Source organism: Suricata suricatta, chromosome 2, assembly GCF_006229205.1.
Source record: "Suricata suricatta isolate VVHF042 chromosome 2, meerkat_22Aug2017_6uvM2_HiC, whole genome shotgun sequence".
In the NCBI taxonomy this organism is placed as follows: Eukaryota; Metazoa; Chordata; class Mammalia; order Carnivora; family Herpestidae; genus Suricata; species Suricata suricatta.
Genome location: NC_043701.1, coordinates 21,183,940 through 21,198,016, shown reverse-complemented (window position 1 = coordinate 21,198,016; position 14,077 = coordinate 21,183,940). Strand labels below are relative to the sequence as shown.

Here is a 14,077-nt window from a genome sequence, read left to right as displayed (position 1 = left end):
CTCTCTCCATGCCCCTCCACTACTTCCCTCTCTCCATCTCAAAAATAAACAAACATTTAAAAAAATTTAAAGAGCATCTTAAAGGTAAGAATAGCAGAATCAGAATGTTCTTTCTGTAAGTCATCTTATTAAGTCTGTTCAAGAAGCATTTATGGCATCCATAGTACATACTGTGTACGCCACGCCAGGCGCTGGGCTAGGCGCTGGACGGTTAGCAGGATGTGACTACCTTCCCCTCAGCGAGCTGTCAATTATGACTTAAAGGAGCCACAAGGTACTACTAGCACACACAGAGGGAACTCCCATCCACTCTACAGGTCTGGAAACCTGTTGGAAGTGATACTTGCAGTTAACAGACATTATTATTATCTTTGTGGCAAGCCTGACTGATTACCACTATGAGTCAGACCGTTTTAGGCACTGTCCATGAACAAATTAATTAGAATCCAGTCTAAGACAGGGATGCAACTCAGATCAGAACATTCGGCAAGGGGCAGAGCTGCTCTGAGTATGCAAAGTGGGGAAGCAGCAGGAGACCTATGGGTGGGGACAAGGCTGGGGCTGGGAAGCAAGGACTGGTGAGTGGGGGAAGGGGGGAGGGCTGGGAGCAACTGGCAACTCTGGAGGGTGGAGGGACAGGAACAGATGTCCAGTGGGGGTTTTCATGAAGTTGTGCTGTGCGGAGGGAAAAGTAACTTTCTTTTCTGTCTCTGCATGAATTCTAAGTGCTTCAATGACTTCTTTATTCATGGGGTGAGGATGCAAATCCCGCAGAGGCCCCCATCAATTTGGGGACAAGAGATTATAGAAATGGGAAAGACATCAGGGAATGAAGTGACACGGCATGGGTGCTTTTTAGAGGCTTCACTCTGGATGCAGTCAGGAAGACGCATGCATGCGGAGTGGATTGGGAGAGAATACAATCACAGGAATACAGACACCATGGTGAAAAGTGATCAAAACCAGGAAGGACACATCGCAGACAAGGCGGATGTATTTAAGACTTTGACCCAGTTTGGTTTCTTTGTGGATTTGGAAGCGGAGGCGAGAGAGGGTCAGGGAGCCACAGGTTTCAAGCCTGGGTAACCTGGATCCGTTGAAATCTGCTGGCTAGGAGATGCCGGCAAGACATCAAAGTGGAAATGTCCCTCTGGCATATGAACACGAAGCACAGGGCTTAGAGATGGCTGGAAAAAAACCTGCAAAGGGCAATGGGGAGAACAAGCTGAAGGGGCAGGGCAGGGTCCTGGAGGCGAGAGAGGACAGGACACCAAATGCTGTCACTGCCGTGAGGTCATGGAAGGAAAGAATCCAAACGTATCTGGTCATGTGGCAACAGCAGGATAGGAAGGCCGCCACTAGCCTGTGCTGGCGCAGTACCAGTTTGGTCATGGGTACGAAAGCTAGCCTGGAGCACCCTGAGAGGGCAGGAGTGAGAGGAAGTGGAGGCAGCAATTCTTCCAAGAAGTCTGACCCTGGCAGGACAAGTGAACAGAGAAAGGACCAAAAATCCAAGGAATACTGAAGTCCTCTATGTATATGTGTGCGAGTGTGCGTGTGCCTAAACAGGGAGATGTGTGTAGGTTAAAATACTTTTTTTTAGTCTTTATTTTTGAGAGAGAAAAAGAGTGTGAGCAGGGGAGGGGCAGAGAGAGAGAGGAAGACACAGACTCAGAAGCAGGCTCCAGGCTCCAAGCTGTCAGCACAGAGCCCGATGAGGGGCTCGAACTCACAAACTGTAAAATCATGACTGAAGTCAGATGCTCAATCGATTGAGCTGCCCAGGCACCCAGAGACGTGTGCTGGTTTATATGTGCAAAGGACAAAGCGGATGGCCGGTATCAGGTCTCTGAGAAGGTGCGGGAGGCTGGGGCCGGGATCCAGAGCTGTGGGTATAAGGCAGGACTCCTCTTTGGCTGCAACCAGAGGCAAGACAGGCGCGCAGGAAGTGTGCTGACGGGGCGAGAACCGGAGTGAGCGCGCCTCTGTGAGGCAGGAGCGGCTGCAGCTCCCAAGGGAAGGAAGTGAGGCGGGGAAGCCGGCAAGAAGTGGTGCAGGAGCTGCTGGGGGACAAGACGGGCGGGATGGCAGGGAAGAAAAGTCCCCCTGCAGAACATGAGCTCCGGAGAGCCACAGGCAAGGATTCTCTGCACCTGCGGCCTTTCCCGAACACCGAGAACATAAAGACTTGACTGCATTGAGCAGACCTCAGGAGAAGTCTCATCTTCAATATTTTAAGATCAGGTAAGTCAGCTGAAATGGGATCAGTTTTCCTCAAGCCTTAACCACATGTGCGCAACAAAGACAAATGCTCCACGTGAGCCACGGATGGCCGTCCTGTGACCATGTGTGGAAGGCTCACACTTCCTTCTATGGGCAAACCTGGTGTATAAGTGTAACCAAAACATCGTACCTCACCTGGAATTACATCATCAACAGTGCATTAGCAACCTTCAGGTTTAGCCTGAGCTGGATCATGCTTCCGGGCACCACCAGCCTTGCTACGTGTGCACACAGGATTACAGGGAGGGTCAGACACCTTCCCACTCCCAAAGTCCTGTGGGGAAGACAAGTGGGCAAAAAGGCTTGGCTCTAGTTCCCACCCCAACCAGGAAATCGCTGGACAAAGCAAAAACAGGGGCCAGGAGCTGAGCACAACTATACAAGTCCAAACACAGGACTAGGGAAGGTGGTATTTCAAGTGAGTTGGATGTATTATACTTGAGTTAACTGAGCAAAGCAGGAGAGGAAGACCTGGAAGAATATCTTTCCTTGTAAGAGCTTTTTTACGGAGACAAAAGTAATTCTAGCAATTAGCATGAAGTGCCTCTTGTACTTTCAGGGCAAACATCTCTCAAGGAGCTCAAAAGAGAATCCCTTAGTTCTACACCCTTTAGGGGGAGAATGGGAATCAGAGTAAAATGTGATCAACTCAACCAACTGGGAAATCTACTATGAATAATGAGGTATCTGAACCATAGGATAGTGCAATATACTTTTGCTTTCTGGCTTTTTCTTTGTAAAAACATTTCCTCTTTGCGTATGTTTTTATTATAAAAGTAATATAATGTTACTACTGGTCAAAAGGTACATAGTGCTCACTATGAGCCCACCCAGCTCTAAGCCTGTCCCTCCTTCAGAAACGCCTATTCTCTAAGTTTTACAGCAAAAACAGAGGCTTCAGTCCTTCATCTGTGAGGCCAGGAGAGCTGGTATCCTAACCCAGACAGGCCAGCGTCAGACATGCGCTCACACACTGTACCACAGTGCCACACCACGAAAACCCAAATGCTAAGGTTCTAAAATTCAAGGGGTCAAAAAGAGATGATCACCATTTATTCTACCTAACCGAGTAACTTTGGTAGATTTCCTCTATTCATCCTTTGGTTTTCAAATTGAGGCATCTTTGGAAAGAAAATGGGTTGTTTTTTTACTGTATTCAAGTAAAAATACTATGTAAAAATGGTTTACCCAAACCTTTCCAGGTAGAGATTCTACTCATAGGCAAGACTTGTTTAAAGTCAGCAGATCTATTTTTTTGCACATGATGTGCACAATATATTAAAACAAATTTTTCTTCACAAGCTTCTTTACATTATGAAAAATTTCCTTCCTAAGAGTAATATTTTTTTAGTTTGACCCACACTTAACTATAATGAGTTCTAAATCAGTCATATTGAATTCATGCATATCCAGTTTTCAAATAAGAAAAATTACTATTTGGTTCTCTGCCAAGTTGCCTGTAGTCTGAGGCTGGATCTCACAGAGTTGGTGGTATTATTTCTTTGCAGATAAGAGCATTAGATTTAATGTGGGAACACTGGGAATTTCTGGAAGCCTCAGCTTCCATACATATGTGTCTGTCAGTGACCTTTAATGCAAATGTTCCATGATACAGAAGTTTAAGGCTGCCAACCACTTGAGGCTTATTAAAGCTGACCAATGTGAACACATTTCCTAGACTTAAGTGCCTGCCACACGTGGTCTAGGCAAACATTCTTCAGGTTCCTCTGAAACAGACCGACACATATATGGACAAATGATTTTCAACAAAGGCGCCAAACCAATTCAATGAGGAAAAGGAAAGTCTTTTCAACAAATCATAGGGAACAACTCAAGAAGTGTGCAAAAAAATGAACCTTCCCCTCTACCTTAAGACATCCTTAAGAAAATGAAAAGTAAGCCACAGACTGGAAGAATATATCTGCATCACAGTTTTCTGATACATGTATATATAATACCCATCTATATATCCCCAGATTTTATATATATAAAGTCTCCTACCAATCAATAATAGTAAGACACACAGTACAAAATAAAAATGGCCTCCTCAAAAACTTTTTTAAAGATGGGTAGAATATTAAACAGATACTCCAAAAGGGGAGATCAACAAATATCCAATAAGATCATGTTAGTTGTCAAGGAAATACAAATTAAAAGCCACACTAAGAAACCTCTTCGTATCCAGAAGAATGACTACAGTCAGAAAAACCAACAATATAGGAAGTGGAGCACCAGGAACGCTCATCAGCTGCTGCCTGGGCTATAAATGGCACGACTGCTCTGTGAAGCTGCTTGGAAGTTTCTCATGAAGACACACATGCACGGTAGGGCCCAGCAGTGAAGCCCAGATCGACGAAGGGATGTCAGGGAGCTGCTCACAGCAGCTTCAGGTTCCTAAGAGCCAAAAAGATGAAGACGACCCAACTGTCTATCAATAGGAAAATGGAGTGACACATTGGGCATATTCATATGACAGGATACCACCCAGCAATAAAGAATGAACCCCCCTGATACACACAACAACATAAAACTGGAGTGAGAGGCCAACCTTGAAAAAGCACATGTGGAGTCCATATAAAGGTCAAGAACAGGAGAAAAAAATTCTATCATGACAGAAATCAGAAAGCATTTGTCAACGGGGGTGGAGAGGGCCTTGGGGACATGCGAGAACCCAGAGGGTAGAAGCGTTCTGTACGTTAACTTTGGTTTGGTTACAGGAGTACACCAGACATCAGTGTGTTTTACCACATGTAAATTTTACATCTATTCAAAAGGAGGGTTGGGAGGGCTCCCTAAATGTCTTCATATCCCCAAGTCCCCCTGAAGAATGGAGTTTGATTTGTATCCCTTGGCCCCACCAAAGGAAGGCTGCACCTGAACTACTCTCAGTAAGAGAAAACCAGTTTGACAACTATCATGGCTGTCTCATTTCTTTGGGACCACCTATACAAGATATTTTTCTCTAAAGAAAAAAAGAAGGAATTTTCTGGGTTTCCTCTCATCCAACAGTTAATAGCCAATCAATATTCGAGGTTCCAGAAACCAAAGTAAGAGTGTTCTAAATGCTCACAGAATGTTCATTTTAGGTTCATCATTTTTCAGTATACAAACTTATTCAACACCTTCTTCACTGCCAGCAGGTTAAGGGGGATAGATAAAAGAAAGTAAATTTGGGAAGAAAGTTACATAGAACAGGCTGATGATACTCATTCCGGCCAAGACTGGAAGTAAAATTACAAGCATGTCCTGCCTACCCAGGAGCTCAAGATATTTCCATATTCTCCGTATCTGTTTCCAGGGGCATGGCCTCAGGGGACCTGCTTTAGGACTGTCCCAAAGGCTCTAAGCTAAACAACTTACTGTTTTCCCATAAGGACGGACCCTTACTATCTTCAATTGCCTCTATGCCACTATATAAAGAATAATTAGTATCTAACTCTACTACACTGCCAACGCCAGAGGCAGATTTGGGGGTCCTGGTACTAGTCCAGAGATCAGGCGAGTCCTGAGAAGATTCTGCTTCAGGTTCTGTTATGTTGGGGCCACTATCCCCAACTATGGAGGACCTCTGAGGAAGATCTCCAGGATTTTTCACAAGAAAATGGCTATTTTTTTCCCAAGAAAAATGAGGGAATGGTAAAATTGGAAACATCAATTCAGAGTTTCTTCTAAGATACAAATGGACACCACTTGTGTCAGGGAAGTTAAAGAACTAATTAGAAAACATCTAATTTTTCCCATCTTTATTGTTTCTACTATGCATTTGCAGACACTACACAACAAACAGAAGAAAGGAATGATCAGTAAGAATTTGTAATTTTTTTTTCCACAAAGGAAATGGGAAGGAAGACTATGAGATGCTTCTTACAAGAAGGGGGAGAAGTACTAGGAGGGTCTATCTCCTAAAGAATAGAAGTTCTAGAAATGAAGGAGTAAGAGATTCTCTTGGGAACTCCTAAGCCAAAGGGCAGAGAAGACATTTGAAAGTAAGCATATCCATATTTATATTTGTTTTACGATCAAGAACAACTACCACATTTATAGATTTTTTTTTTTAATGACAAAGTTTGATATTTGACAAGACGCATTTTTTCTCCTAGCAATAGAGCCAGAAGAGCCTCAGAGAGGGCTCTGTGATTAATGGGGACAGCCTCCACGGCTGGAAAGCATATCTGTATAATAACATCAGCTCATTGTTCCTTCGCAGTCAAATTATTCTAAGAAGTAGTTTCCCCAGACCCAATACTCCCTGCAGTTCCTGTGCTCCCAACAAATCTTTACCGGGGCTAACTTAATTCTTCAGATACATTTCTTTTCTTTTCTTTTTTTAAGTAGGCTTCACACCCAGGGTGGAGACTAACCAGGGCTTGAACTAAGGACCCTGAGATCGACACCTGATCTGAGATGGAGTTGGATGCGTAATGGACTGAGTCACTCAGGCGCCCCATCTTCAGACATACTTCGGACAAATCAACAAATGAAAGACCTTTCCATTTGTTATGGACTGACTGTTTGTGTCTGCCCCAAAATTCCTAAATCAAAATACTAATCTGATGGTCTTCAGAGGTGGGGCCTCTGGGAGGTGTTTAGGCCATGAGGGTGGAGCTTTGAGAAACGGGATTCCTATGCTACAAAGGAGATCCCACAGGGCTCTCTCACCCCTTCCACCACAGGAGGTCACAGCAAGGAGGCAGCTGTCTATGAGCTGGCCCCCAGAACTGTGAGGAACAAGCTTCTGTTGTTTGTGAGCCATCCAGTCTACAGTACTTTGTTGTAGTACCCTGTACTAAGACGCCATTTCAAAATGGTGGTCAGGGCACATGAAAGCTCCCACTACGGTTATAAACAAAACATTATATACACCCACAGTAATAAAAAGACTATCAGGGGCCTGAGGGATTTCAATAAATGTCGCGAAGTCAGAAAATGACAGAGAAGTACTGAGTAAGAAAGCTGAGCAGAGGCAGCTTCCTGACCAAAGAGTTCTCAGAGGGCGGCTGCTGAGAAGGGGAGAACCGGCTTCCCCAGTGAACGCCCAAAGAAGCTCTGGACTCAGAAAAAGCAAGAACGGGGCACCTGGGTATTTCAGTCAGTTTACCACTGAACTCGATTTTGGTTCAGTTCATGATCTCACGGTCAGGAGCTGGAGCCCCATGCTGAGCTCTGGGTGCTGACAGCTTGGAGCCTGCTTGGGATTCTCACTCTCCACCTCTCTCTGCTCCTCTCCTGCTCATTCTCTTACTCACTCTCCAAATAAATGAATAAACTTTAAAAAAAAAAAAGAAAAGAAAAAAGCAAATACAATATGGGAAAGAAACAACAAGAACAGGAGAAAGGAGAAGACAAATGGAAAAGTCTGGAATCAACAATCATTCCTTCTATGCCTAATTCCAGTTCATCAGAAACAACAAAACGTATAGGCCCCCCGGGCAGAAACTCAAAATGAAAAATTAATTCTCTAAAGAAACGAAACAAAATGTCTGATGAGGACTAAACCGCGAGTGTGGCTCTGAGAACCCCAAAGTCAAGCCCTCTTTACTCTGACGCTTGGTGGCTCCTGACGTGAAGGCGGGCTCTGTGCCGCCAGAGGGAGGCTGCCGGGGCAAGATGTGCCCACCTGCAGAGCCCCACTCAGCCTTCATGCCATCTCGTCTTTGTGAACGGAGTGTCAAGGGCAGAAACACATTTTAAAAAGTCTGCAGCGCAAAGTGGAAAACTAAGATAAACAATAGAGAGACCCTGGAAGAAATAGAAAATTCAAGGGAGTGAAGATACTTTATAAAGAACTCAAAAGACAACTTTATTAGTTATTAGTGTCCCTAGCGTCCCTAGAAATATTGAGAAGCAATAATTACATCACGTCAACATAACAAGAAAAACGACGACAATGAAACAGCACAAGGACTAACGATCCAAGAAAAAGATCTACCAAATTGTAAGTGTGGTCCCCAACAAGAAGTCTGCGTGAACATCACGGGCACGTGCCCGGGGACATAACCTCACACCTGTGATGCCGGTGACTTAAGTCTACCACACTGGCAGTACATCAGCCACGACGTACTAGACTTAGGGCACAGTCAGAAACTGAAGTCGCACACTAGACTGTGTTCACGGGAAGGAGACAAGGAGATCACGGCCCTCTGGGCCAGAAAGCTGAGGCTGTTTCTAGCTCCTCCTCGGGCCTGCGGAAGGACCTGTAAGCTTCTCTCAGTACCTGTCTGTCCTTTCCTACAGAAGGACGGAAAACCAAAGGTCGTGTTTTCCCAGTGACATAATGAAGACTCCCGGAAAGTATTACGAAGGAAGAACTAGCTTAGTATGAAGACTTCAAGATACTAACACATGTTAATGAGCTACATGGGCGACCTTCCCTGGGGGAGTTCACAGAGAAGATAAACTCCCCACCTGCCTGGGTGACTTTCGTACATACCGTCCTTCCTGCAACAAGAGAGGTGACAGGCTGTTGGTCCAAAACCCTACTAGGTCCCAAAGCCCTGTTTTTAGAACCAAAAATTCTGAAATGCCCTATTTACTATTCTGAAATAAAATTCATTACTAAATAGTAACTAGTATGCATATAATCTTTAAAACTTCAATATAATGCCCTAAATGTAATACAAAGGGAGAAAGTAAAAGACAATTTATAATAAAATACTACATATACAGTATGTAAATAATACATAAATAATTTCTAGGTCCAATTAACCATGTAATGAAATGCTTAGAACTTACTCATAAAGAAACAGCTTGGAGTCAGAGGAGCCCACTCAGAAGCCTTCCACCGTAAGAATACTGGAAAACAAAACAGGAGAGGTATGAGTGGGCCAAAGGATGAAAATGAGTATACTCTGTGTATATTAAAAATATGCAGGGACACCTGGGTGGCTCAATCAGTTAAGCGTATGATGGGCTCAGGTCATGATCTCACAACTCCTGAGTTGGAGCCCCACGTCGGGCTCTGTGCTGACAGCTCAGAGCCTGGAGCCTGCTTCAGATTCTGTGTCTCCCTCTCTTTCTGCCCAACCCCCATTCCCACTCTGTCTCTTTCTCTCTCAAAAATAAATAAATCTTAAAAAAAAATTAAAAGTATGCAAAAGTTATCTTGTGCTCTTATATAAAATGAAGTTAAGTCTAAGCTCAGGTAATTATAGATGAATTTTTATATTCAAAATGACAGTTGAAAGTCATGGGGCATAAAGGACAATTCTTCCTGTCTTTTCCATGGCGGAACACCTAAAATCTCTGACTCGCATCCATTAAAAGCTCTTCACTGCAGAACCAAGCACCATCTCATTCCTATCATGTCCTCTAGGGGGCGGTACTGTTCCCAAGAGAACCCGTGGCTAGATAGCTATGGGAGTTTCCTTTTAGCTTTCAGGTTCTACCACACCGAGAATCCAATCCTGAAGGACAAATCAGCAGCATACTTAAGAAATATACTAATTTAATAGGGAAAATGGCTACAAAGAAGTTAATTTAGGTTAGGTGTATGCCTTTAACTAGTGCCACAGTCAGTATTATTTCCTCTTCTTGAACTCAGGATAATTGGTTACTCCATATAGAAAGAATATGGAATGAGAAGTGATTTTTTTTGTGACATTTATTTATTTACACAGCAGAAAGAGATTCAGGTTTCAGAATTTTTAACATTCAAATCTGGTTAATTAATGATAAAAAGGGAGTTTTTCATAGAATTCTACAACTCTCATTTCCTCAAAACAAGAATTAATGCATTCTTTCACATGCGGTCATTACAGGAAAGGGGGGGAGCCATTTACTGTAAATGCTTTTCTGATGCAATTCTACCACCTCTTTCAAAGAGAGAATTCATCCAAGAAGCCTTAGTCACTTTTTCAAGAAAAATGCCACTGCACTGAATGTACACACACTAAACCACATGCCCAAGCAGAGGAGCTGAGTGGACCCCACCACCAGGAAACACGGAGAGAGGAGAGATGGGGGAGGGGGGAGGGGGGATCTTATGTCAGAATCGATTAAGCGGTCTATCTCAAACTTTGTCCTTTAGTACAGGGAGAAGTCTGACACACATACAACATCACTGTTTCATAAATCAAATGCCAACCCATCGATTCCCCCTGCCCAACCTTTAAAGCATACTTTCTAAAAATATAAGACTTCAGCTCTAAACCAGGAAACTATGTGTAATTAGTATCTTAGCAACTATAGTTCTTTCATTTAAAAAATTCCATGCACAGAAAGTAAAACGGAATCCTCACTTTAATGTTTGAAAATGAAACTACGTTTAGAAGAGGGTGGATTTCACATTAAAAGGATGATATACTAACTAAGTAACACTATAAAGCAGTTCAGAGGGAATAACTTAAGACAAATAGTTCTGAGCTCTTCTCAAAGAGAGTACTAATTCTCCTAAAATCTCAAATCCACCCCAAGGAAAAAAAAAGAAATACCTTCTCCAATTTATCCTTACCTGATTCTCCATTAATTCTTCTAACAGCCAGATGCACCTGCTTGACTCTATGGCAGAGTTCATGCAAAGCCCCCAAAGCCCAGAGTTCACCCAAAATCTCAAAGCGGTTTGCTGCTACAGCCTGAAAATCCCCTTGATGAATGAAACTGAACATTGTAATATCCACAGTTCTGAGCAAGCTATTGGCTAGGAGAAGGCAACGCGTGTGGAAGTCTGATTTGCCCCCTCTAGGGCATGCCTCTTATATAAAGAGTAAAGAGTAACTCCCAAGTGATTCAAAACTAGAAAGAGTTCGTTTTTCTGTAGCAGAATCTCTAACACTACGAAAACCACGAGGAGAACAAACCACAGTGAGACTGCTTCACAGACAATGCCAATGAAAGAAAGATTTATTATGTCAACACTGGCAATTTACAATTAATCTCAAACCACTGCCAAAGTTTTTCCTGTTATATGACTGCCTAAGAGTTATACATTGGTATAGGCATGGTACACATTATTTTTAAGCCAAGAGTTCAGAGACATGGTTTGGAGGCTCAGATACCAAGGAGCAGTGAAAATTCTCAAAAGAAATTTGATCTTTGTGCTGCAGTAATGATCAACCAAGAAAAGAAAACAAGGATAATGGAGGAGTGGTGTAGACGATCTTTCTAGAATTAAGAGGTTTTCAGCACGTAGTCCTTGGACCATGGGCATCAGAATGACCTCAGAATCCCTGGGGGTAGAGCCCAGCAATCTGCATGAGACGTAGATTCTAGGTAACTCTTAGCTACTTTCAAGTTTGAGGACTAGCCTTCCTGACAATGGAAGCTGAACAGCTGATTACAGTTGCTGCCACTTTCCTTTCTTATTTAATTATTTCGTCTTTGATTACTGCTGAAATCAGAAGCAATAAGAACACTAAAGCCTCATCGGAACAATGTGTGGCTTTAACTCTCCAGAAAAGGAGAGCCAGTCCGGGTTCACCTGACCTCCACCCACTCCCCGCTGCTGCCTCTCTCGCTCTATTAAGAGAGAAAAGCTCGAGCTTCAGAACCTGAAAAATGCGGTGCTCAAAGCTGAAATGAACATTACATTAAAAGGTGCTGCCACTGGAAAACAAAATAAAATACACTGCTAAAAACGAGAGGAAGAAATAGAAGACGAGAGGACACTAATGTGTGCTGATGGCTTACTACGCTCCAAGCACCAGATCAAGAACTTTCTACCAGTTTTGTCTGCCATAGAAGTCTCACCAAAAAACAACTTCTTCAGAAGTGTATGAATACACAAGTTCAGGAGTCTACATGTAACAACGCCAGCAATGCATTCCCTACAACTGATTTCGCAGTGGCCCCCTGTGCCCACTGCCACCCCCTTTATCCTCTGCACATAAAAGTTATTTTAAGGGTGCCTGGGTGGCTCAGTTAGGTATCCAACTCTTGATCTCCGCTCAGGTCATGATCTCACAGTTCATGAGATCGAGCCCCGCATCGGACTCTGCACTGACAGAGCAGAGCCTGCTTGGGATTCTCTCTCTCCTCTCTCTGCCCCTCCTTCCCTCAAAATAAATAAATATACATTGTTTAAAAAAGATTTTTTAAAAAAGAAACTGAGAAATGTATTTGAAATGATGCCACACTTCCATATTTCTTGTTCTTAGTACCTTCTTTGTCCAACCTAACACTATGACGACTTTCAGAATATTTACAGTGGTTTTCAAATCACCTGTTCTCCATTTTGTCCAATTTACTTCAGTCCAAAGTGCTGGGGGGAAACCCTATCATTATTACATGAACAAAAAAATAAATGCTTTTAGAACATCACCAACAAATATGAAAATTATGATTTACTTTAATAAAAAGGGTCTTACCTTTTCCTCCAATACATATAAAGTTCCTAAGAAAACATTCTGGATATGGGGATCCCAACTCAGAAAACAGAACATTTAGAACTAAGTTCTCCAGGGCTCGCTCCTACCTCTGTGTGTCACGATGACCAGGCACATCAGTAGCTGACAATAAGGAAGCTGACCTTATACCTTTACTCTTTAGTATGAGCTGGTCTGGTGTATCTGGTGTTCCAAGTATTCTGCCCAACAGGAAATTCTGGATCTGTGAGGACAGTGGTTCTCAAACTAGATGTGAGCACTGCAACTACTTTTATTTCACCAAATGCAATCTCAGGAGAAAGCCCCCATGTGCACCAGATGAAAGCGCAATGTCCTTAGTAGATGTGGTGGACTTAAGGGTCCAAAGTTCCTCTTTGGGGGCTTTTTGGGCCCACTTACTCATTAGCCCCCCACCCCCCAAGGAGGCTACTGAGGCAACACTGCCAGCCCCCAAGGGCTCTATGTTATCTCTTCTCATATCTTGGTGCCTTCTTAAAATTCATACTTTATTTTATTCTATGTATGCCTTTGTGTCTCAAAGTTGGGCACAATTTTTTAAACATCAAATCATATTTCAAATGCTGGTTACTACACTAAACTCAGTAATTCTATGTTATATTTGGCTTATGTGGACCCTCACAAAAATTATGGTCTCTATTTGTATCTCTTCAGCGACAATATCCTTAACATATTTGCAAGTTCAAGGTCATTTTATAAACACAAAATCTTGTCAAGATAATGCATTATATTTTATTTTTTAAACTTTTTAAAAAAAATGTTTATTTTTGAGAGAGACAGAAAGAGGCAGAGAGTGAGCAGGGGAGGGGCAGGGAGACAGAGACAGAATCCAAGGCAGGCTCCAGGCTCTAGCTGTCAGCACAGAGCCTGACACAGGGCTCAAACCCACGAACCATGAGATCACGACCTGAGCTGAAGTCGGATGCTTAACTGACAGAGCCACCCAGGTGCCCCAAGATAATGCATTTTAAATAAGAACATCATCAGGACACATAAGACCCCCTGCCCTGATTCTACTTCCACCAGTGACCATTTGCTTGCTTATGGTACCGTAAGGTCAGACTATATAGTATAAAACTCAAGCCAACAAAAAACAAAAACAAAAAACCACTACCCTGAGATTTAATATGAAAATGGATTTAAAGTGTTGCGAGGTCATCATTTTAAAAAGTGTAATACCAGATCAACACAGAGAACAAAGACAGAAATGCCTTCATGAAAAGCCAATGCTTCGTATATTCTGCTAACAGGAAAACATGATAGCCTTTTCTATTTTTAAGCATTTTCTGGCTGCTGCTCCCCAGTCTTATTTTAAAAGGCTAACATGTCTCATCAGGCAAAGACAAAACATTTCCAGTGTTCATGTGAGAAAATGGCCAGAGTCATCTGGGACCACTACCTTCAATCGGCGGGGTCGGGGGGAGCCTTCAATGTTCTGTTACCCCAGAATAAACACT

At 43.0% G+C, this 14,077-nt stretch overlaps 1 protein-coding gene across 6 annotated transcripts in view; it reads right to left on the bottom strand.

The window, feature by feature from the left end:
* Nucleotides 1-14,077, bottom strand: part of LOC115278817 — a 172,850-nt gene that overhangs the window by 34,540 nt on the left and 124,233 nt on the right. For all 6 annotated transcript variants that reach the window (XM_029923303.1, XM_029923315.1, XM_029923313.1 and 3 more), the window contains exon 7: nucleotides 9,016-9,075. In XM_029923303.1, the coding sequence (XP_029779163.1) occupies nucleotides 9,016-9,075 (60 nt within the window). The remainder of the gene's footprint in view (nucleotides 1-9,015; nucleotides 9,076-14,077) is intronic.